Raw genomic sequence first — 26,623 nt, 5'->3', positions numbered from 1 at the left:
CTTCTGAAGTAATAGCCTACACAGTGTCCATCCTAATAAATAGGTCAATATCAGAATGTAAAGTACCTCACTCATGAAAAATATCACATATTATACCAGTGGACAAAGGAGGTAAATCCCTTGAGCTAACCAACAATTGTCCCATCACTATTCTATCTCCTCTGTCAAAAATATTAGAAACAGTTGTTCATTCTCAACTCATGCAGTTCCTTCTACAAAATGATCTACTGTCCGAATCTCAGCACAGTCTTAGACCTTCCCATAGCACCACCACAGCACTACTCTCTTTCACTAACACCATCAATCTTCATAGAAACAAAGGACTATTTGTATCCTCCATATTCTTAGACTTATCCAAAGCCTTTGATATGGTTAACCATACTATAATCCTAGAGACTCTATCTACCCTTAACATAAGCTCCTCCACCATATCATGGTTCAGTAACTATTTATCAGAATGTCAACAAGCTGTCCTATGGCAAGGCCAACTGTCCCCGCTACTACCAGTAGCCATAGGCGTCCCTCAAGGGTCTATCCTGCTGTTCTCTCTTTTTACTAATCAGACTGCCTCAGCCTCACCATCAGCCTCAGTGGTGCAATATGCAGATGACACCACCATTATATGTGCTGCCCGCACCCTAAATGAGCTTCAAACCATAACTCAAAACAACATTACCCTTGCAGAATCTTGGTTCACTAACATCAGACTTATTCCTAATCCCAAAAAGACAAAACTCATTCTCTTCAGTCTTGGAAAATCTCACCTTCTAAACAACGACTTTACCTTTACATCTAAAGACAACATAAAGATCAACCCAACCACACACACTAAACTGCTAGGTGTTGAAATTGACAATAATCTGAAATTCGACATACACATAGCCCAAACTATAAAGAAAGTTAACAAAAAACTCGGTCTCCTTTATAGGAACTAACAGTTCGTCACCACACATAACAAAGTCACTATTGCAAGGACTCACCTCCGATCTATTCTCCTTTATGCCTTCCCTATCTTTACCAACCTTCGCCACAGCAAACTAAACAAAATGGAATCTATTTACAACAAGATTGCCAAGTTCGCCACAGATGCCACTCATAGATCCCATCACTGCCTTGCCCTCAAGCAACTAAATTGGCTTGAGCTACCTCAGCTACTCCTACTAAACCAACTCTTAATAGCTTACAAGCTCTACTACCTTCCAGAAAATACCCCAGACCTTCAGCACTTAATTCATCACTATACCACCACTAGAGCCTTAAGATCCAATAATCAAAACCTAATCAGTGTCATCAAACATAAAAACGAAGCTGGGACATCTCTTTCTTTGCCTGCTCCATTGCTAACATCTGGAACACAGTCCTAATCCAGTTAACTTCTATCACCTCCCATCTCCAATTTAAAAAAAAAACTCCTCAAAACTCATTACTTAAATAACTGGCTTTTCTCATGCTACTCCCCAGATTAATCCATACCCTGCACTGTTGCTAGGAATAAAGAATAAGTCATTTTCAGTGCCAGTAGACATGTGTAACTAATGTAAAGTTCTGAACAGAAAGAGCAACCTTCTAGTAAAAAAAAAAAAAAAAAGAGGTAATTCAAGCTTTTCTTCATGCATCATTCACTATTACAACTACCTAGAAATTGTTAATGGTTGCTTATGTATGCCTATTTGTATTCCTGGATGCATTCACTCTTAGTGTTATGTGGATCAACAACCTAGAAAATGTTAATGCTTGCTTATGTATGCCTATATGTATTCTTGGATGCATTCATTCTTAGTGTTATGTGAAGCTTTTCTCCCCGGGTCTCTGCTGAAAATGGACCTGTGTCCAGTCGGACTTCCCCGGTTAACAAATATAAAATAAATAAAAAATAAAATATATTTTATACAGTACATATTACATATTATAAATGTCATCACTTGTCAATACTGTCATTAACTTTGAAACACATACCAAGCTACTAGGTGCAATCATTGACAATCAACTTAAATTCAATCTGCACATCCAAAATTCTATTAAGAAGACACACCAAAAAATGGGCTTGCTTTATAGAAACAAAAAGTCCTCTCAAAGGACACTAGACTCTCCCTTGCCTATGTTTATCTTTTTCCCAGTCTTCTTTATGCCTCTCCAATCTTGACCAACTTACAATCCTTTCTAAAGACCAAGCATGAACTGACAACAAAATTGCTAGGCTTGCTGCAAATCAACCCTACAACTCCCACTACTGATTTTCTCTCAAAAAACCCTAAGCTGGCTCAAATTTCACCACAAGCTTCTACAACCTCAACTGCCCCTTATTCACTCCATCCTCAACTATCCTTCCTCCTGCCCCACAATCTCATCCCCCATCTCCTTTTATACTCCCAATTGTGCTTTCTCTCCAAAGCTCTGACCAATCCCTCTTAGAAATCTACAAGCCCCATAGAACAATTGGTCAACATTTATATAGTTACTCGGTTGCCTTAGTTTGGAGCAAACTTCCACTGAACATTAGAACTTTAACCAATACTAATACCTTCAAAGAACCTTAAAGAAGACTCTGTTAAACTCATGGATCCACTCTTGCCAAAGCACAACATAACTCCCTTCCTGCTCTTTACTCACTTACCCATGACCTTTCTATTCTGTTTATGAACTGCTCCCTTCTACTCAATTCTATTGAATCATTTTTTTCCTGAGCCTGCTAACCATTCTACTCAACATTCAAAGTTCTATATGTAATTATAATAACCACCATTGATTGCTGGTTTCATTTACCTCACTGCCTGCTGAGTTTCATTTTGTTGTACTGTAATTCATATTTTTTCATTCTTATCCAATGTTATTACTGTATTAGAACTGCCATGTATTTAAAGATATTTGTACTATCTATTTTAATCTGCATTTACAAGTGCTCTGTATGGAGCTTTTCTTCCCGGTCCCCTGCTGAAAATGGTCTTTGGCTCAGTCAGACATACCCGATTAACAAATGTCAAAATAAAATAAAATACATATAGTTATATTCTCACAATAATTGTAGGGGTCCATTGTATATTGTTGGTCTGTTGTGATGTTAGCATTGGTAGATAATATAAGAAAACTGGTGCCATGATCATTAGTTATTATATGTTGATCTAGTATCCACCTTTTTGATTGGATAACCATCATCATCAGTTATTATGAGTTGACCTAGCATCCACCTTTTCAATTGGATTTCTTTTTTACCTGTGATCACATTCTGAAAGTCTCATGGTCCAAAATAGGAGACATCTAAAGAAGAAATGTGGACATGGGAAAGAAAAAGAGATATAATATAGTGTAATATTTATGCAAAAGAGAAAGCAAAATTAACCAATACAAAAAGAGCAGTGCCAAAAATATTCAAAGCGAAATACAGGCAAAGGAATCCACTTAAGGAAAACTTTACAATATAAAAAATAAGAAGAGAAAGAGGAAAAGTAGAAATGGAGATCAGTAATGAAGAAGTTAAAGAAATATAGAAACTGAGGTTATGTAGTACCTGCAAACTGAAGGATTCAGTGTAGAAAATCTAATTCAGAAAGCACCACAACAGGATAGAGTAATGGGTATCCAAACTAAGAGGAAACCAGTGGAATAGGAAGCAGTTGGTCAGGAGCCCTCCACAGGAAACCTGTACAAATGTTCACTTGAAGCTGGACAGCAAGGGAAGGAACAGGAAACAGTGGAAATTCTGACAGTCAATGTTATGTAGTGTTATGTCAGTAAGTTCCCATATGAAAGAGCAATAGATGACAGAGATTGAAAATGAACAGAATATGCCACAGGAAGATGCTACAGAACTTTCTATAAAATGCCTGCAGGAAATAGAAAATAAAACATGTGTCCTCAGTTTAGAAAAAAACAAGCTAATAGAAGAGTTGTTAAATTTAATAGAGATAGACATATTAAGATCAATGAAGGAAATAGGCTGTAGAAGGTCAATAAAACCCAAAAAGTCAGAAGGTGATAAAACAAATGAACACAGTAATTAGGACTGTCCATAGAGATCCATGCAATATAACAGAAGTAAACAGGAAATATTACTGTGCAGCTAAATTAATAACTAATAAAGTACTACTGCAAGACTACAGGATAGTGAGGGAAAAGTAGGGGAAAAATCAAATACCATCATGGAAATATGTAATAGAGAAAACTATAAAGCAGTTAACACAAGAAGTGTCATTGTTAGAATAATATAGATGAGGGAACACATCAACAGAAATACTAAGAAAGATAAACATAATAAAAGCAATGCACAGTATTAGAACAGACCAGGATCTATCATGCACTATCGCAAATAATAAGCTAAAGATCTCAGTACAGATGGAAAAACTTAGAAGATACACAGATAAATATAAAGAAAAAGTACTAAACAAGCAATTTATTGATGACCTAAAAAAGTTCTATAGAGAGTTGGGAAATAAGGTAAAAGGAATTGAAAGACCACCAAAAAAGAAGAAATAGATACATTTTGGAGAAGTATTTATGAAGATCCTGTGGAACATATCAAAAATGCTAAATGGATAGAAAAAGTAATAGAAAGAATAAGAGGTTTAAAGGTACAGGATATGAAATGGGATGAAGTAACAACCAGAGAGATTGAAATAAAGTTAAGAAAAGTCTCCAATTGAAAAACCCCAGGCCCAGATGCAGTACCTAACTTCTGGTTAAAAGTATTAACATATTTGCATGAAGATTTAGCTATGAGTAAGAACTATTTATATGTGCACAATGAACAGGCAGCAACTTGGCTAACAACAGAAAAATAATGCTATTACTTAAGAGTGAACCTGCAAGCTACCCTAAATACTATAGACCAATAACTTGCCTTCCGACGACATATAAACTATACACTGGAATTGATGCCAACAGAGTTTATTGTCATTTAGAAGAAAATTCAAATTATGGCAGTAGAACAAATGGACAATAAAAGAAAGTCATATGGAACAAAGAACCATTTGTTGTTAAATAAAGTCATAGTGGGGGAACTGTAAAAGGGGAAGAACCTATGTATAGCATGGATTTACTATAAAAAAAATTTGTAGTATCCCACATTCATGGATAAAAGAGTGCTTAAAATGTATAAGATACACCCTGCACTGATCAACGACATTATAGAGACCATGAAACAGTGGCAGACCACTTTGCAATTAAGCCATGATAAAGGAAAAAGTATTATTCAAAGGATAAAAATTCAAAGGGGGATATTCCAGGGTGACTCTTTGTCACTGTTGTTATTCTCCATTGCCCTTACCCCATTAAGCTGTCTACTTAACAGTTTAGGCCATGGCTGTAATTTGGCTCCAAGAAAACAACAAAGTGTAAACACTTCTCATCTTCACTGTTGATGATTTAAAACTGTATAGCTCATCAGATGATGAGCTGCAAGAACAACTACAAGTTGTCAAAACTTTTTCAGATGATTTAAGAATGTCATTTGGTTTTGATAAATATCCAAAAGCAACCTTTAAAGCAGGAAAACTGCAGAACCAAGAAAACATGAGTTTGGGAAAAGAATGTGATATAAATGTACTTGAGCAAAAAAGAGTGTATAATATTTGGGAACTGATGAAGGATCAACAACAAGACATGAACAAATGCAGATAAAAAGTATTAAGAAAAATTTTAGAAGACTTAAATTAATCCTGAAAACAGAGTTGACATCTAGGAACAAAAACCAAGCTATAAACCAATTTGCTCTTCCTGTCTTAACTTACACTTTTGGAGTGATTGACTGGCCTCAAAATGTGTTGGCTAGATTAGACAGAAAAACAAGAAGTATGCTTCATACTCACCAAATGATTTATAAAAAAAAATTAATGCATACCAAGATTATATATTCCCCATTCCAAAGGAGGGCTAGGCCTCCTTGAAATTGATTACAAGTACAGATCTGCAATCGTGAGACTCAACACATATCTACTGACCTCACAAGACCCAAGCATAGTGAAAATTATGAAACATGAGGAAAATAAATCTAAGATGCCTTCTCTGCTTAATATAGCAGACGCATATCAGTGTCAAACAGGAACTGAAATCAAACCAGAAGTAGATAAAAATCAGAGTTAATCATGTCCTTATCCTTCAGCTCTTGCTGTTTCTTACCAGTGCTTTTTTGCAGCCCTATTGAAAATCTACTAAAATGTGCTCCCTTTTGACTTCAGTGTGGTTGTGTCTTCTGATGGTCCTGGAGAGGTGTGTCTTTTATGCCAGCTAAGCTCAGAATCCAAATCCTCAATCGAGTCTTTTCCTACAGTTTCAAAGCAATCCCCTAGTCATAGGTTATAAAGCCATCAAGTTGCAGTTTACAACAAAAGGGACTCTAAAACAAACAAACCACTATGGCAAAAACAGGTGCAATCCAGAGAAATATAATCCAAGTACAGTTCAAAACACTGGGTTTAGCGTAAAAGATATTTTATTTGCTTTCATCTGTTACCAGACTTCTTCAGAAACAAATGAACAATGAAACTACACTCATATAAATACACATGCCAATTACACACAGTTAATCATGTTACAACCAAGTTTTAATGTAACAATGAATAAATAAAAATAAAGAAAAATATATGAAATATAAATACTAATAAATCACCATTTCAATTAAGCTTATATTTTTTAACTAACCTTATATTCTTAACCTTCTATCTTTTAGAAAGCATTTAATTTAATATTAATTGAATCATTTAGTCCAGGGAAAGTGTCAGCCCTCATTTTCAATTGCCTTGGATCTCTCTCAGTTCTATTTTATTTCTGTAATTACACCCTCTTAAATCTTTAGAAAATCATTCAAGTATGGTAAACAAAAATCTTTTAAAATCATATATGGTTTTATGTCTAAATAAAACATTGCTATTGTCTTTATTTTTAAAAGAGTAGAGATATTCCCTAACTCTTTTCTGTAAGCTCCTTTCAGTCATTCCTATATAGTAACAATCACATTCTGAACATACTGTCATGTTCATTTCCCCTTCAATTTTACAATTAAAGACTCCAGGGATAGGGTCTATATTGAAATAACGAATGCTTAGAAAAGCGAATGCTAATTCATCGACCATTTTTAAGCAAAAGCTTAAAATCTCGAACACCCGCAACAGTGATTTTTTTTCCCCAGGGAAAAAAAATCACTGCTCCGCAAAAAACAAATAAATAAATAAACTTAAAACATTATCTAATGTGGGGGGATTTGCCCCCATACCCCCGATGTGGATGTGTGAGGAATCGCACCACAGTGGAGGAAATGGCAAACTCCCGAAACCGGCCCAGCAATTTTTTTCCCTGTGAAAAAAATCACTGTTCTGGGTGTTCAAGATTTTAAGCTTTCACTTAAAAATGTTCGATGAATTCAATATAGAGCCCAGGGATAGGAAGTCTCTTATCTAAAAATCTTAAACTCACAAACAACCCTTCTAAAATAAATCTAAAAATAGAGAAACAACCAAACCTATGCATACCTTTATTTTTATTGGGCATAAGTGTTATGGGGACAGCCTTGGTTGTATTATTTTGCAAGATCATCTTAATATTATAATTATTTTTAAATACAAGCTTGGGAAGCTCCCAACCACTTTAAATAAATCAATATTTCCTTCAGTTCATTTCCAGTTATTTTTTATAATAGAACACATATCATAATTGTCCACTGTCATGTCTAAACAGCAGGCCACCATGTGATTTGAATATATATGCTGAACTTCCTTCTTATTCAAAGGTTTAAAAAGTATAGGAGGAAACTCAGTAATTCCCTTGTATTTAATTTCATTAGCTATTCTGACTAATAAATCTTCTTTATAACCCCTATCCATAAACATAGATATAATAAAATGCAGCTCTTCCTCAAATTTAAGATCATCTGTAGTCATCCTGGAGGCCTGAATAAACTGGCCTCTTGGAATGTTCTTTATAATAAAGTATGGATGATTGCTAACAAAATGGAGGTAATTATTAATAAAAGTTAATATTCTATGTATCTGACTTACTAAGTTCCACCTCATTTCAAATAATAGTGACATAAAGAAAATGCACTTTGGTACCTATATTCCCCAAAGTACATTCCAAAAAATCAGAACTCTCATTTATTTTACTCAAAAAGGTACCTACTTTGGTTAGATCTTCTTCTGTCATAAATATGAAATCATCTACATATCGATAATAAAAAAATAATATTAAACTGTATGTACAAATGTCATAAAACCGAATGTTCCCACCACCCTAGCACCACATTGGCAAAAGCTGAACCGATGGCAGACCCCATAGCCACTGCTCTAATTTGTTTTTAAACTCTTTTATCAAACAAGAAGCAGTTGTTACACAAGATAATGTCCGATAAACTACATATTAAATAGGTGTCATCATTAGAAAAATGTTCTATCTCATACAAATAGATTCTAGCATAGTCTATACCTACCTCATGGAGTATGCAGATAAAAAGGGAGCAAATATCTACCATAAAAATCAAATTAAAATTATCTCAAAAAGAATAGGTATCTGTAACTTTATCTAAAAAGTCTCATGAATCCTTAATAAAGGACTTAATTCTTTGAACAACCGGGTTCAAGATATAATCTAAGAACATGGAGACTCCTTCAGTACTATAATTGGGGGCCAACACTATTGGTTGAAAAGGTGGGTCCATGAGATTTTTATGAGTTTTGGGAATCGCAAATAGTATCCCCAAAACAGGAAATCCACCTTCATAAAATTATAAACATCCAAATTAATACGTCCTGAAATTCTCATGGTATTAGGAAAGACAGCTTAAATTCTAAGATTGAAAGTTACAAATGTCTCTTCTGATCTCTGAGTGGCTTGGTTCAGAGATTAGTCTGGCTGTGTAAAAGACAAATACTTTTGCTAATATATTAAACTGTTTTCCAACTGACTGATTTATGACAGAATTTGTTTCTGGGTGTAATGACAAGAAAACATAAGGCTTCATCAGCACTATTAAGATATTAAATTTCACCTCCCATTTTAGAACTAGCTGGACAGGGCACTTTTACAGTGCTGACAAACTATTTTTATAGCATTGCTGTTGGATACGAATGAAGGTTTCATTCTATGTATGATACATGCTGAGTAATCCTGAAAAAATTACATCCTGTTACCCACCATAGTAAACCTACTCTTTTCCTTCAGGGAAGCAAAAGAACATTATTTATTAGTGCACGTAAGTACTTTATATTGTTTAATCTAAGACAGAGGAGTGCTAAGGCCAAATAAAGGCCTGAGTGCTCAATGGACACAGTCTATTCAAACTTTGAGGAAAAAATTTCAATAGTTAGTCAGCCTGATAAGCTATTTCAGAATCAGATAGAGTTCTTTCCCTTCCACGCCTTCAGAGAGTCTAAGTATTGCAGTTTACTTTATACTCAGTCACCTACTTTATTGAGAAGGTTAGTAATTTCTGCTAGATGGTTCCTGAGACATCTTTGTCTTGCAATTGAATAAATTATAGGTAATACTAGGCTAACTGCCCTTGTAGGCTATTTTAAGCCTAACCAATTTCTTGCAAAGGTGAGGATCGAACCCTGTACCTTGTGTCAGTAAAATAAAACCTTAACCACTGTGCTATCCCCCAGTGTAGCCTGCATATTGTACTAATACTTTTTTTCTTTTTGCTGCTACCCATGTCTTGTGAGAGATTAGATATCTTTACAAGAAAACTACCAAAGTACCAGTGATAGTGGGGAATTCATAACAGACTTTTCTGAATGCTATAATTATTCACATACCATCTTGACAGGCAAAATTTTAAATAAGGTATCTGTAAATAAACAAAAAAAAATGGTTTGTTTGGCTAGAGGATTTGCTAAGTAACGTCTCTGTAGTACTTGCTTAAGTGTTAAGATATGGCTTCAGCATTTGTTAGCTACATTGTTACAAAGTCTTTTAAAAGAGGTTTCAGAACTGTCTCCTTTTCTTCATACTGCACGCATCACTGACACCACTGCCATGTCTACAATAATTGTTTTATTTATTTATTTATTGGTTTTCTGGTGTGTGAGAGGCATAAATATGCAATTGTCATCCTGCAAGGTTAGAAAATGTTCTTATGTCCTCTTTTTCCCCCACTTCGATGTTGATAAAGCAATAATATCCATGGCACATAAACAGTGTCACATGCTTGACCAGATGTTTGTCTCTACATGCCCTGTGAGTGTTAGAAGCACTGGCCAAATCACCTAGTGCATAATTCAGGGTTCTAACCACACTCTGGCCTACCCCTAAGGACCAGAAACCAGAGCTGATAAACTCCTCATCCCCACATACAGACACACCTAGCATTAAGGCTCAATGTTTCCAAATTAAACCCTTGCCAGCAAAGCCACAGAGACTGATTTTTCTGCATCATCAAGGTGACACTGAACAGAAATGTCTTAACTCACTATAGAATATCCCCCCCGCCCCCCACTTGTATGTACAACATTCTGCATGGTTGTAATGCCTCAAGGAGGAGGGAAAAAAATCAGTCTAATGTAAAATAATTCCCAGACTGGTCTGACAACTAATACTAAATATTGGATTACAGTGTAGACAAATATTTCTTAAAGGACAGAAGTTTTTAAAATCATTACATTTTTCCCCAAATGTATTTAGAAAGAACTTTGAATACTAAATGCACATAGTTCTTTTCAGAGCAGCAGCAGTGGGGAAAATACAGCTTACCTGCCCTGATTCAGACTGTTCACACACATAGGTCACATAATGCACTGGAAATTCCGGAGCATGGTCATTAACATCCCCCACTTCAACGAAGACTGATGCTTTGGCATACAAGACTGGATATGCTGTTGAAAGAGGAACAAAATATTCTTAGTACCATAAGTACTGTTTTGAGAGGCAAAGTCATACAAAACATACTACTAACACACATTAGAAGAGGCACTATCTCCCTCTTGAAATTTCAATGGCTGGTAACTGTGAATGCTTGTAATTAAGAAAATGTGATTTTAAAGTAACTGTATTGTGCAATGAGTTTTGCCACCTCCCCCATAATGCCTTACTTCCGTACAAACTATCTCTATGGTAGCTGTACAGTGGGGAAAGGGGCAGAAACCATTGCTGAAAAATGCCCACTTTTACAATTTCAGCCATTTACAGGCATTTGCAATTATTGTCTTCATAATTTTTAATGGTTCGTAGCACTGCTATCACTTACATGTTACCATTATTCAGATGACTGATACTTTATTTATTTTATTCTAATTATTTTTTATTACTTTTTCTTATATAAATATTCCATTTCACTTTTACAATACTAGAATTATTTACGAATGCATTTATATTTATAAACAAAAGTTAAAAATGTATAAGCATAGTCCATATTGCACAGGTTTAGTGCATAGAAGAGGACATGGAAAATGTCAACAAACAGTTCAGCTAGAACGCAGCGTTGGAGCTGCAGACAATATATATATTAATATATAGCAAACAGAATGTTATTATACAGTACTTATCTAAAGGGATAAAGGCCATTAATAAAAGTGCTTATGCAATTTAAAGACTGTTGTATTCAGCACAGAAGTTTTTTGACCCTGAGTGCCATAATATAGTTACATGGATGCAGTGACATAACAAGGTCAATGTTTTGCTATGGAGGGCCAGATGCTGAGGTTGGCACTTCGTAAGTAGTACGTTTGTCTGTAGTAGTCAACACTGTAGGAAATGCAGATCCACACCACATTGTATCTGAACATAAACACAAACACACACTCATAGTGGCACTGTTGTGTGATTGAGCCTCTTAAGTGTAATCACAAATTATCACAAACACTACTGTGAAGAATAATACAGAGAAGGCTTGACTCAACATGTGGGCTGCACCCCATACATCCCACTCTAAACATGCATCTTTGAGGGGGGAAAATTCCAAGGATACCAAAGTCTTGATCCTTTAGTATAAAGCTTAGTTTTCTCACATTACTGATCACATATTATAGTCTCCATCACTAACATGTTGCAAACAATATTGGCCCCTAGTTAGGTAGATGCAGATAGAACAAGTGGGGATTTGGTATATGAGATATACACAGATTCATGTTTGGTACAGTTAGGCAATACATTTTGCCATGAGTGGTAATACCACTTTTTTTCAAAAATCATACCGTACATGTTCCATTTATCCATTCTTTTAGATATTTTTTAGTTTGAATATTCATTTCAGATAGTGCTTTAATAGAATAAAGTGTCTATTCAACAGGACTTTATGTAGGTTACACAAACTTATCTTACTGGGGCACCTCTTGGGAAGTTTTCTAATGAAGTACTTAGACAAATTACAATAATTAGCTCTTAAGAGTGTTAGGTCATTTTCTTTTATTAGTCTAGTAGTATATAAGGGTTATGTACAGACAGATCTATTTGGTATTTATATTTTATAATTTAGACATAGTGCAAATACTTAAGCTTGGATCTGATTTGCTTGTATTGACATTTTCTCCTGGTTTATGGCAGAGGGACTGGTGTTGGTGGCAAGCAGGGGTTGGGAGCTGTTGGAGGCATTAGAATGTGTGGGATTAAATGGAATGAGGCAGTGTTATACTACAAATAGGCTCAATATTGAGTATGGTTGGAACTTTGCATAAATAAATATTTATACACTTGCTAAACAGTCTTCCAGAAGTAATTTTCCTATTCAGAATACATACCAGAGCTAGGCCAAGAAAGGCAGTTGAGTTCAGATATATGAGGCTGCTGAGAAGTCTCCACTGTAATGTCAGAAAGTCAATACAGAGGTCATTGTAATACCACACCTTTCCTTAACTACCACAGTGGTTTCAAATCTGTTTTTTAAAATTGCTTATTTTTTCCTGAAGTTTGTAATATTAACCGAAAAGTCTGTCATCTTAATGATTCCTTGGGTATTGCACTTGTGAATGAAATTCTCCAATTTATCTCCCCTCCATTCAGAAATGACTCATCTCCAGCTGTAAGCAAATTCCTGATTTCAAATGTGGATATATTAATCATGTTGTATATCGACAGCAGCACTTAAATCTTTTATATCGGAATCCTCTGATGAAGAAAGAAGATATAAAAGTTATTTTTCTCTAGATACCTTCGCATCTTACTTGTAGAACAATTCTTTGCAAATTCTTGGATTTGTAGTATTGAAACCTACACCACACTTTCATCTCCTGATACTGTATACCAAACAATGTAGCATGTGACCGTGCAGCTGCAGACCAGTAAACCAAACAAAAAAAAAAAAAAAACAAAAGGCTCGTGTAGTGTCTTATATAAATAACGAGTATCCAAGTTAAAATTCAGACTTAGTTTCCAAAGTATAATAGACATAAACTAAAAGTAACAAATGGTTAAGCACTTTCATTCCTAAAAATCAGTAGGACTTCACCAGAACTGGGATGCATGGCAGTGGTGGGGTAAAAAGCTATGATCATAGAAAATATGAGGAGGATATGAAACAAGGAATTTGAGACTTCAGAGGTAAATGTTGATGCAAAGGTAGAACGCAACATGTAAATAGAGGAGCTCTGCACAGCTCTAACTGCTGATGATAACCAGTTTGCATAAAGAAGGGAAGCATAGACATATACATCCTACAGCATAATATACACATCCATTGGCTGACATGTCTTACCCACAGGTGTACAGTTACTGGCATGGCCACTCAAGGAAATGCCTTGAAAAGCACACTACCTAGGAAAATAAAGTGTTGCTACAGGTCCTCCACACACAAGGCACACGCTTTCTAATCAAAAGGTACACTAGACAAACATTAGTGGGACCATATTTGACAGGGAATGGTGCAGGATTTAAAAGATGTGGAGTCATTATGTGGCCCCTCATAACTGAGGGAAGCTTTGATTTTGGAGAGGGATTGATACCAAGCACACGTTTTAGATGAGGAAACACCAGGCTAATAATTTCCTTTGCAGCACACAATAACATACTCCACTGCAGTTTTGACATGAAGGCTTTAACAATTCTCTCCTGCATGTTATTCCTTCGAGACACATCTGATTTGCACCTGCAAAAGCTTACACAACAAGTTAGTTCTGTAAACGGGTGGTGTTATGACCTACTCGTGTACATCAGTATACATGCATAAGGGCTCATAAATGCATGTTTATGTGGGCTCAGAGTGATGCCATCTATGTTCCTGCTTTCACATCTTACAACAAAATTTAAAATAACAGATTTGGCATTGTCTTTCATTTTCTGAAGAATATGAAATATGAAACTCTTTAATGTCTTGCATTGTTGACTGACTTTAGACCTTAGTGGTTTACCAGAAATGTTTTTTTTTTCTTTTTTCTTTCATTTGTAATTCTGTACAGGAGTGTCATCATCTAAAATTGTCTATAAATCATCTGCTATGCTCTAAAAATGTAAATGCTATGATACTTGTTCTCACTCCTCTGCATAGTCACTAGAAAATTCATTTACTGATGACAATGAATGGAAAAAAATTAAGAAGAGCCTCATTACAATATGTCTCTTTCATCCATATCTAAATACTTAATGAAATTGTATATTGCATACATTTTTCTTCTGAAGAAAACTATATTTTCATGTTTGTTAGTCCTCCTGTCATGCATATGAACCATCTGATGCTGATTTACTTCATATTTTCATATCAATATTTAAAGGAATATGGGATTTTGTTAAGAGCAAGGTGAAACATAATTTATCATGCAAAAAAATCACTTGTCAACAGACTATTTTGTGCAGATTATTTTCGAATAATTGTGTTCACTTTGATTACATTCTATGTAACTACCCCTTGGGTAGGTCTCAGTTGTATAGCTGTTACTGATTTCTCTTACGTGGATGATAAATTATGTATTGTCTTGAAAAATAACTGAAAAGAAACACTTTTTGCATTGGACTCATGCTTGAAATCTGTTGATAAGACTATTTTGTTGTAAAAAAGTATCACATTTTTGCTTATCTTTCTTAAGTTTATTCTAATAGTTACCTCTTCCACGTTTACTTCAATTTAAGTTAGATTTTATATTTTCACAGCTAATCTGTTCTACTCTCTTTTAAATGTACATTATTACTCTCAGAAATATCTAGTTGTATGTATGTTGACACTGTTATATTTGATAAATAAGGATGTTGATGAATCAGATTGAACAGAAGCATAACTACCTGATCTAGTGCCCAAAGCCATTCCTCAGTATCGTGCCCTCTTCAGCTAAGAAGCAAAAAAAAATAAGGTCCTCAATTTGGTGACAGCACCCACCCAGCCAATCAGGTCCTTTTTCTGCATCATAGCATGTCCTTACTCTGCTGAAGAGTAAATAAAACAAAGAAAACAAAAAGTACAGGAGCCAATCAGGTACCATTTCTATTCTCTGACTCCAACCCTCCTCCCTCAGATTTCAGACAAAAAAAAATAGAAAGACACAATCTTTTTTTACTTTTAAACTTTAGCAAATTGCCTGCTAAAAATGTATCAAGCAGTTGTTATAGTTTATACACTATTTGGAGTGTTACAACACTCAGGTTTTAGTTAAGAAAAAAAGACAAATATTTTTATACTCTAAACTGCTACAAACTGCTTGCTAATATAAAAGTAGTTGCTACAGTTTATCCCACAAGGAGTGCTATAGAGCTCAGAGTTTAGTTAAAAAAAAAGAAACAAACAAACAGAAACAAATGTGTTTTTTCTAATTAAACTGTTTAAACTGCTTGTGCATATGTAGCAAGCAGTTGCTACAGTTTAGATTACACAGTGATGGCTACTGAGCTCAGGTTTGACCATAAATGCAATACTGGCTTTTAAAAGCCTGTATGCATTAAAGAGTGAACAGGATGCTAGATTAGATGACCTGTCGCACCCCCTAACTCTTTGCACTGGTGGACAGTTGCCTCCTTCACCCTACCCTAGCTACGCTACTCAGATTGAAAACATTTTTAGTGCTGATTTACTGATAATGATGGATAATTCCCTGACTATCCCCCAGCTAACCTGGGTTTGATTAGTGGCTCAGTTAACTGAGTGGCAGGTGAGGGATGGGTATACCCATCTGTGTGGGTAGGTGGTTATGTTGGTGTTCCCTGTGGTGAACCCTGGTGGAGGCAGGGGATTTTGCACTGAGGGTACTAGTCCAAGGAGATGAAAAGGTTGTTGGCATGGGTGAGCTGCTGTAGAGGTGGGATGATACACCACTCACTCCCATTGTATGCAAGCTCCTCGCATGTAACCACAGACACAACACTGGGAGGGTGAGCAATAGGTACATCCTAACTCAAAATTCTCCTGGCTGAAGATGATTGCCAAGACCCCAAGGTCATCCTTAAGTTCCATGACTGGTCCAAGCAATATTGCAGAAAGTCCAGGGAGATCAAATCTGTTGGCAGACCTGCTGTGGATTTGAGGCAGTAGGTAGGAAGCCTGTAGAATGAGGCAAGAAGTAAAAACTGTTAAAAAAATGAACACTGTGTTGATTTACATGTTATGTGCCCAATAAATACAATGTTCATCAAAATATATATTGCATGACATGGTTGCATTTTGTCTTGCTTAGGTTACAATATAGTCACAGTTTAATCAATTAATTTGACAAATCAGCTACAAGCGCTCCCATGCTGCTTGCTCATAACACTTGCCCACTGCCACTTGCTCAAAAGGGCAAGAGCTTCAACTCCCACTAACTCAATCTCCTGTAAATATTTAGTCCTCCCACCATCCTATCCTATAAATCTCTATAGCCCTAGCAGAAGCATAACTGTAATCCTAAAACTCCCTTTCCACTCCCAAATACTAAAACTACCTTCCTGATCACTCAGCCAAAAAATCCCCCTCCCTAACCCTAATACTATGTTATCATACTCTAACCCTAAAAGTGTTCCCTTTCCCTAAACCTAAAACTCCCTTTCTAAATGTTATCCTAATACCACCCCCTCCCCCACTCCCTCACTGCAGATATAACACTTACCTCACTCAAACTTGAATAATGTGTTTAGGTAACCTGCAGCAGCTACTTGCCTAGTCTGATATTTGAGACCAAGTGTAAGCTGCAGACTATTTGAGCAAGAAAATGCTTTGGCATCAAAACAGTAGTTTTTGAATGCATGGGACTCGAGTGCTTGTAATGGACACAAATTTCTCAAGTGCCCATTGCCCTGAAGCTCTTTATGAACTGGAATCACTTATCAAATGTATTTTATTTTGGTGACTATACCTAGCGCTGCATTTCTAGATTCAGTAATTCCCATATTTTATTTATGTATTATATACCTCTTTGTTTCTCATTATTTTGTCTGTTTATTTATTATTCTGTCTTTCAGATAATTATAAAAATAGTAAATAGTTTGTTAAAATTGTATATTTGGTTAGCTAGGGTAGTCTTCAATTGTGAACTTAGCCAAACACATGAAAGTAACAGCTACAGAAGTTTTTTTTTTTTTTGTTGTTGTTGTCAAATAACAAAAGAGCTGAAGAATCAATAAAGCAAGTCAAGTTTAGAAACCTTAGGAAGAAGTAGAGCTTGTTTGACAGACTATGGTGTTTATTACCCTGAAAAGGGCTGAGCACACTAATGATTAAGTGTTCAATAGTCTAATGGTGATCTCTAAGACAGATGCACCCAGGTTGTTCATACAGATGGGGAAGAAGATATGTTTTAAAAGTTACTTTCTTTGTTGGATTTTTTAAACAGGTTGTCTGCAGATTCCTGACAGCAGGTCTTAATTTGAAGAATACGGGTTTGTTATTGCTAAAGATATATCTCAACTACTAAAGGGACATGCAGCAATTATTTTGGGATCTTAAGGAATAGTGACACGTAGTTAAGCAGAGTTAACAAAATAGTATTGGTTAGCAGTATAAGTTTGGAGGTCAGAGTTGTGAGACCCTATATAGATAATATTTAGGTCGCTTTATAAGAGACATTGAATAGTGCAATATAGTTTCTGAGATACTGATATTTTAAAAAAGTAGATAGTATAAATCAGGAGCATCAGGACAAAACTAAAGTAGTCTATAGTGTGCTCAGCACTATTAATAGAAAATATTTGGGGCCTCTCGGTACAGACTTATTATTATTTTTTGAAGAAAAGAGTGAGCAGTAGTAATACCTTTTTTGAAGGTCTGTGATATTTAATAGATCTTGACAAAAAACAGAGGTAGAGGTCATTTAAGCTATCAGGCAACATTTTTAGAAAGTAGCATCTGTGTGTAATAATGTTAAGTAAGATATCTAAAACTGAACTGTGTGTGTGTGTGGGGTTTGTAAGGTTATTTTGGTTGCTGTTGTGTCTTTCGGCTTTTCCCGGTTAGGGGTCGCCACAGTGGAACTCCGGTCCGCTAATGATTGGCAGTAGATTTTTACGTGCTGGCTTGCCGGGCCTAATGCACAACCTTCAATGAAGGAACACCCGTTCACACATGTCAACACACAGAAGATGTTCTAAATGAGAATCGAATGGGCAATGTCTAACTGTGAGGCAACAACGCTACCGCAGCACCACAACCGCAGCTAGAATATTTTGGAATGACCCAGTATGGAGGGGTTTTGCCTATGCTTTAGGTGAATAGGCTCGTACCATGCTATTATTAATTCACCCAAAAGATAAAGTTGGGTTTGCATATTTATTTACTGAGATTATTGAGAAATGATGAGTGACTAGGAATGCTGGGTGGGGCTATATACTGTCAATATGTGAAAGCAAGTATGATCACCCATTTTAAGATAAATTACCACCTAGTATAGCTTAGTACTGAGCTGAGAGTTACTACTTACACATATAGTAAAGGAGGTATTTTATAGTGGGTAACAAAGCTCCAGCTCCTGTCCTAATTGTAGGGTGATCATCATGGAATACAAGGTTGTTGTTTATGAGAAAGTGTGGAAATTAGTATGTGTTTTCAATCAATTTACGCTACTGCAATTATGTCATGACCATGTGGGAGATCCCATGTTTCTGTAAGGTTAAAGATTTATTCATATTGCAGCTACTAAGGTGAGAGGTTTTAAGCCACATTGGTTTCGGCTAAATTGTGGAGTGGAGTTAAAATGCATGACAGTTTGAATGGACTATAAGGGGTCTGGATTCAAATCAATGTCATCTGATTGCAGTATTTGACAAAGAAGAACTGCTAGAATCAAAGGATGTATATGTTTGAAGTTTATGATTGTAAACGTTAGGGAGAACAGGGAACGGTTTCTAGTATTAAGGATTTTAAGAAAATTAGGTGATCTAGAGTGTTGGGCAGTAGGGTACTGAGTGTAAATCATGTACAGTGTTATCAAAAATATGATCAGAAGGGGAAAAAAACATGGGTAGTGTTTTAATGAAAACTGAAGAATGCTATGCATATGTATGGCCTAGTCCATTAAACAGTGTGTTTTGTGAGTAAAAGTATTGTAGCAGGTTTTGCAATGCAGTGATTGGGCTACAAGTGATAATAATAAGGAAGAGAAGATGAGGATCTTGAAACCATAACAATGGGCAAACTACAGTCCCTTCCCTAATAGCACATACAGTAAACAGCTGCTATAATTGATGGTCCGTTTCCCATCATTTCACCAGCCAGCCTGAATGACATGGGCATCCGGAGACAATGTAGTAACTGCCTCATGTATACTGACAACCACTTACTACTAAAACAAACAAATACCCTATGTGAGAAGTGTAATTACACAATTAAATTGGAATCAGTTCTCTCACATAACAACACACTGGACATCAAACAGGTTGTCAGCACACACACTTTACCTCTCACACAAAATGAGGTCATGACACATAATCCCACATATGCAGAGGTACGCACTAGAAGCCTACCAAAAGATCAGAGACCTCCCAACATAAACCACTTGTCCACACTGCTATGCAAATAGAAACCACTACACATAATTACACATACTAAGGCAAAACACCTCAAGACCTAATGCCTTGGTCATAGACTACTCCATAGTGAAACACAAAGATGTCCTCCTCAACAGGGTTGACAAGGTCAGCTGCCTGTCAAGTACTGTGATCCGTCAAATCACACAAGCACTTAGTCACTCAACAACAATTATCATTATGATTCTGTCATAGTCCATGTTGGGGTGAATGACTTGAGATGTACCCCTCTGGAGTATATGAAGTGCTACATGCCTGAACTCTCAGATTATGTGTCCCTTGCAGGTATGACTCTAGTCCTCCAGCATTCTACCTTCATCCAGGATGATGCCAGAATATAGACAAAAAAATGATTGGCTTCTACAATTGGCTTAGCTTGTGGTCTCAGGCCAGGGGCATCCAGTATCTGTCCACATTTGAATACATGGCCAAAAGGCCACACTGCTTTGCCAGAGATCATCTACACTTGTCTCCTCTAGACTTTTGGATACTGGCAAGGGTGCTTGCCTCAAACCATACTGCCTTTTATAGGTAATGTCAAAACAATAAAATGTCTAATGTAACAAAATCCACTCAAGACCAACTCAAGGTTCTGCCACTTAATGCTAGGAGTCTAAACATGAAATTGCATTACCTGGAAGCACTCCTCACCTTAGTAGATATTGATGTCTGTGCAGTCACTTAAAGATGGCTCATGGATGTGGAGAGCACCTTGGCCATGCAAGGCTACAATGCCTTCTACACATTCAGACTTTAAAATGACCATGAGAGAACCAAAGGTGTAAGTGTATACATTTTCATTAAAGCCAAGTGAACCTCGAAACTGGTCAAGCAATATGACTCTCTTGAACTACTCCATGTCCAATATAGAAAAAATTCCCTACCACATCATTGCTAACTAATCGTCCCTCAACATGAACCAGGAAAAGCACACCACCTACCTTGGCTTACTGGAGTCGATCGCCATACAGCCCAACACCTTATTCATTGGAGATTTCAACTTTTCTTTCATCAACTGGGTAGCATACACGAGCACAAACATGCTTGCCCAGAGGTTCCTGGACTTTGTCAGTATAAATGTTCTGGAACACATAGTCTGCACCCCCACAAGGGGCTCAAATGTCCTAGACATAGTACTCACCAACATGGGGGTTACTGCACTACCCCCTGTATGATGCCCTCCCTGGTAAGTTCAGACCATAAATCAGTCTTGTTCAAAGTAACTATTGAACCTGTCACCAGCACAGGAGCAAAAAAACTTTTCCAAACCAAACTACAGCCTACTAAGCAATGGTATAAAAAGTTTTATACCCCCCGCAATCACAGACAACAATGACTCCTCTGAAGAGGCGTACACAAATGTCCTGTATAAACACTTAAGCAGCTGTATAGACTCAGATGCATCTGACAGGATTAAAACCAGGTCATCCGGAAACAACAAATCACCCTGGTGGACCTCAAGTATAAACAGATTATATAACAAAAGGAAGAAACTGATGTCTAAGACAAGAGCGAACTGAATCAGCAGAGGAGGAATTCACTCCACAGATTAAAAAAGCAAATCAGAGCACTTGTAAAGTCCTCTAAATCTAATCACAAAGGTAAAATAGCATCCCCTAGCTAAGTATAATCATAAGGCATTCTTTAACTACACCTGAAATCTAAAAGGGAATGCCCAGCTATGTGCCGAACTGGTAGTAGATGGTACCACTCATAAAATACCAGAGGGAATTGCCAACCTGCTAGTTGACAGATCTGATGCAAATTTTCCCCCCTTGTCCTCGCCAGCCATACCCCAAAGCATACATGACACCAGTCCTCTGCCTAGTATCTCTAGAGATCAAGTCGTATCTGCACTCTCCAAGACCAAAAACACACCACAATGGGACCAGATAACATTCCAAGTTGCTTATTAAGCAATCTAAAACAGTATCTAGCAGACACACTTAGTGTTCTCTTTAACCATAGTCTGAGAAATGGCTTTGTTCCAGCAGAGTGGAGAACAGCAACAGTAATCCGCTTGCACAAAGTGGGGCCATCAACTAACACTGGGAACTACTGACCTATAAGTCTAACCAGCCTCATCTGCAAGGCCATGGAAAGAATCATCATGGACCTCATCAACAAGGACATAGGTGCCCTTCAAATTATAGAACTGACCCAGTTTGGCTTCAGTAAGTGTAGATAATGTTTATTAAACCTAGTAGATTTCTTTAAGAAAGTCACCAAAGCCCTGGACGAAGGTAAGACAGCACATACTGCCTATCTTGACCTAGGCAAGGCTTTTGACACAATCCCCCACTCAGGTATGATTGAGAAACTCTCCCCACTAGGGATTAACCATGGTCACTAGATGGGTAGCCAACTGGCTCACCAACAGAACATATACTGTCAACGTTGGCTACTCCACCTCTACCAGTAGACCCATCACCAATGGTGTATCACAAGGATCTGTGCTGGGCCCTTTACTGTTTGGAATCTATTTCTCATAAATCCAGGCTAAAGTAGACCTAGTTCGCTGATGATTGTAAATGGGATGCAATCACTGAGTACCCCAATCTTCTTCTTTTTTTGGCTGCTCCTGTTAGGGGTCGCCACAGTGGATCATCTGTTTCCATTTCTCCCTGTCCTCTGCATCTTGCTCTGTCACACCAACCACCTGCATGTCATCTCTCACTACATCCATAAACTTTATCATAGGTCTTCCTCTTTTCCTGTTACCTGGCAGCTTCATTCTTAGCATTTTTTCCCAATATACTCTGCATCCCTCCTCAGCACATGCCCAACGTAATCTTGCCTTTGTGGCTTTGTCTCCAAACCTTCCAACCTGGGCTGACCCTCTAATATACTTATTCCTAATCCTGTCCATGCTTGTCACATCCAGTGCAAATCTTAACATCTTTAACTTTGCCACATCCCGCTCTGACTCCTGCCTTTTTGTCAATGCCACTCTCTCCATCCCATATAACATAGCTGGTCCCACTACCCTCTTGTAGAGCTTCCCTTTCACTCTTAATAGTACTCGTCTATCACAAATCACTCCTGACACTCTTCTCCACCTACTCCATCCTGCCTGTACTCTCTTCTTCACCTCTCTTCCACACTGACCATTTCTCTGAACTGTTGATCCCAAGTATTTAAACTCATTCACTTTCACCACCTCTACTCTCTGCATCCTCACCATTCCTCTATCCTCCCTCTCATTCACACACATATATTCAGTGTTAGTCCTGATTACCTTCATTCCTCTTCTCTCTAGAGCATATCTCCACCTCTCCAGGGTCTCCTCCACCTGTTCCCTACTGTCACTACAGATCACAATGTCATCTGCACCCAATGATGTCAACATATTACAGGAGGGCTAACAGAGACAAATGACTGGTGCCAGAGCCACGGTCTAAACTAAATGCAAAAAAGTGCATTATTATCTCCTTTGGCAGAGCAGAATTCCCTGATAATTACAATATTAACAGCACCCCTTTAAGTTCAAACCCAATAGTGTGAGATATGGGAACACAGATAGATGACAATCTGCAGTTCGACTGCCAAGTTTCCACAGTGGTAAGGAAAGCCTTCTACATTGTGCATCTCATAAGTAAGGGCACTGAATCCAGGTCTAAGGTATTATAACTTCACTGTACTCAACCCTCATCAGTCCATTAACAGAGTATAATGCTCCCTTCTGCATGTACCTCACCAGACACCTGCTGCACCTGGACAGACCACAGAAGTTTCTCACCAAGAAAATACAGGCCCTCCAAACAATGACTTATGTGGATAGACTGAAAGCCCTGTGACTGTACTCTGTAACATATAGGCTGCTGAGAGGCAACTTGAGCCTGGCCTACTCTGACCCTGCCGTGATGTGTATGCTGCACATCCACAAGTCGAATTGCACAAGAGTTATTCGCTCTAGGGATGTGAACCTAGCCCGTGACATAAACAGAACATGCTGGACAGACAGATATATCTCCCAGAGATTGCTGCTAGTCTGGAATAAACTTCCAATTCACGTGAAGCAGAGCCCTCACTGAACCTATTCACGTGCAACTGGATAAATGGGTGGGAGACCACAAATTCACCCAGGGGGTGGAACCCATGTCCCACATAGACACACTTTGTGAATTTCGTCCATCTAACCAAAGACAATTGAGGCAATTCAGGATTAACATGAATTAGGGCTACTAGACTAATAAGTTATGAATTAGTAAATAAATAATAAATGTAACATGATAAAGTGTACAAATAAGGAAAATTACAGTGGAAGGAAATACAATGAATAAGAGAGAAAGGTAGGGAAAGTGACCCAGGGAAAAAGATGACTGAATAAAATTCCTGAATACTGAAGACACTGTATCTGAAATTGTGTCAGAGAGAATATGAATATGATAGTCAGACTGAGAGAGGTACTCTATGTTTGGCATGACGTCAGTGAAATACTACATCAGGAATAGTAAAAGAGAAGCAGGAACATTGACTGTGGCTGTTAAGAAAAGGATTAAAAGAGTAGGACTTGAATAGGATAACAGTTAAGAAGCTGCTGTCATCTGTAGCTAATGCTCAAGGATGCGGCTGCTGATAGTAATAAAATAGATCACATGGTCACTTAGAGATTCAGCACTTGATTCTCGTCAATCAAAAGGGAATGGAAGAACAACTCTGCCTCTCTATCGTATTATTGCATGAGTAAAAAACTCTAATATACCCAAAGGAACATCACAACTCACACCAAAATACAGTGCGTCTATTCCAGTAGCAATAAAGGCTCTTCTCCGTATACAAAGACCAATAGTAAACACAATGTATTCTCCAAAGTCTCGAACTACAGACAATAATCCAACTATATCTCAATCTAATATACCAGCAAACTATGTTTCTTGGTACCAGACAAACATTGTTCTCAGTCCCCCAAAACTGGAACGTTCTCCACAATCACAAAGAACCCACAGAAGTTACACCATACTTTAAATACCTTGGAATTTGACTTGACCATTCTTCAAACTTCCGGTTTAAATATAACAAATTCATAATTAAATCCACTTTATTTGGGGCAAAAACACATCATAGTTCTTTCCACTAGAGAGCAGAAATGTTATTATCTCTTCAAACAACTAACCATATTTGCAGTTTTATCACCATGGCTTCTCATAGCAACTGTCACTGTGTAGGTATTGTCAAAGCAAAATTGCTGCCAATAAATCAAAAAATATACCCGACTTCCTGCATCATTTTCCTACAAACAAATACACCTTGAAAATACTCTCTTTTATGCTAACTGACATACCAAAATAACTATAATCTACAACCTTAAACCTCAATTTATTCATTGCAGAGAACAGATTTCTCTATCCACCACATTATTTTGGTAATGGACCCACAAACATGGAAGTCTCATCCTGCACATCTAAAATCCATCTCTTCTTGTCAATTTTAGGCACCATGTTAAAACAAAAACACCTGTTAGGAAGCATTCCATAAATTTTTTTTGTTTTCACGATCAATGAGTTGCATGATGAACAGTTATGGCCCTCTCATCCATACCCCTTGAAAACACACATTCCATCTGACAAGCCAACTGCGCACATAAATAATACCTCGTCATCTCCTTCATACTTTCTACTTCCTATACACTTGTGTAATCTTCCATAAAGTTCCTACTGCCCTAAACATTTGTTAATTCAGTGCTTAGCTCTTCTATTCTCTTTTTCACCTCCCCTGTATTCTCCCATCTTTAACCTTCTCCTCATAATCTGTTACCCTTTCTGTAGTCCACTGTTCCCCTCATAACCTTTTCCATACATTTTCCAAACTTCCCTCTTTTATTTCTCCTTTATTTCTCTCTCCTTTTAATTGGATAAGTTGTGAAAAATGTAAATATACTAACAACGTTTTTACTTGTTACTATATTATTAATAGTGTCTGACATTATAGTACTGGCATTTCTTGTTTATCTTAGTTTTCTATATTTCTGTTGACGACTGGTCTACACTTTACATTGCATTCTAAATTTTTGTACATCTCATATCTTACTTGGATGAAAATGAAAACAGTCTAGCTGGCGAGCTATTCTATGCCTGTTCACAAAGAATGCATGAAATAAAATAAAATAGAACATATAATACTATTAACAATGGTAAGTTTAGTTATCATTATTGTCATCATTATGTTCACCTGCAACCGTTTCACCTTAGATGAGACAACATCCAAGTTTAATAAAAATGTAACTAATAAACATATATTTTCGACTGTAAAAATATTTCGGTAGGATCCTTCACCATTGTAAAGTTTGTCTCTGTTAAATAAATTCATTTCAATGCTACATATTAGTGATTCTGGTGCACTGTGAGCCTGAAGTGAGAATGCTTCCTAGCTTTGGAGTAAAAAAAATTACCAGGATATCTTATCATACAGTGAGCCAGTGGCAATTTTATAAATTATTACATAATAGAAATAGAAAACAGAAACAAGAAACAAACTCATAATGAATGCAAACACTTTGTGTCCCAAAAAGTAAGGGCACATCAGATGGTAGATTAAAAAAGCAAATTGAAATCCAGCTTGTCTTCTGTTAAATAGAGTAGCATATTAAAAGAGTATGCTAGAGTATAGAAGTAAAGCACTGAAACAAAAGAATAATAAAGGAATCTGGTGTACATCATGAGTGTCCCAAAGAGATGAGAAAGTTTTAATCCGTGATCAAATGAAATGAAAACGTTTCAGAAAAGTGGATTAAATAATTACATGCACAATTCAATATTGTGAGTTCCTGAAATATGATATTTTATGGATTTTG

General features: G+C 36.9%; 1 protein-coding gene across 1 annotated transcript in view; it reads right to left on the bottom strand.

The window, feature by feature from the left end:
- LOC122798304 (cadherin-7-like) overlaps window positions 1–26,623 on the bottom strand; it is a 1,449,445-nt gene that overhangs the window by 400,319 nt on the left and 1,022,503 nt on the right. Inside the window, exon 9 of the mRNA XM_044067131.1 lies at window positions 10,675–10,796. Within this exon, the coding sequence (XP_043923066.1) occupies window positions 10,675–10,796 (122 nt within the window). The remainder of the gene's footprint in view (window positions 1–10,674; window positions 10,797–26,623) is intronic.

Source organism: Protopterus annectens, chromosome 3.part1 (assembly GCF_019279795.1).
Source record: "Protopterus annectens isolate FY-2018-M chromosome 3.part1, PAN1.0, whole genome shotgun sequence".
Taxonomy (NCBI): Eukaryota; Metazoa; Chordata; order Ceratodontiformes; family Protopteridae; genus Protopterus; species Protopterus annectens.
Note: the sequence above shows the minus strand (reverse complement) of the source record. Positions and strands in the feature narration are given on the sequence as shown.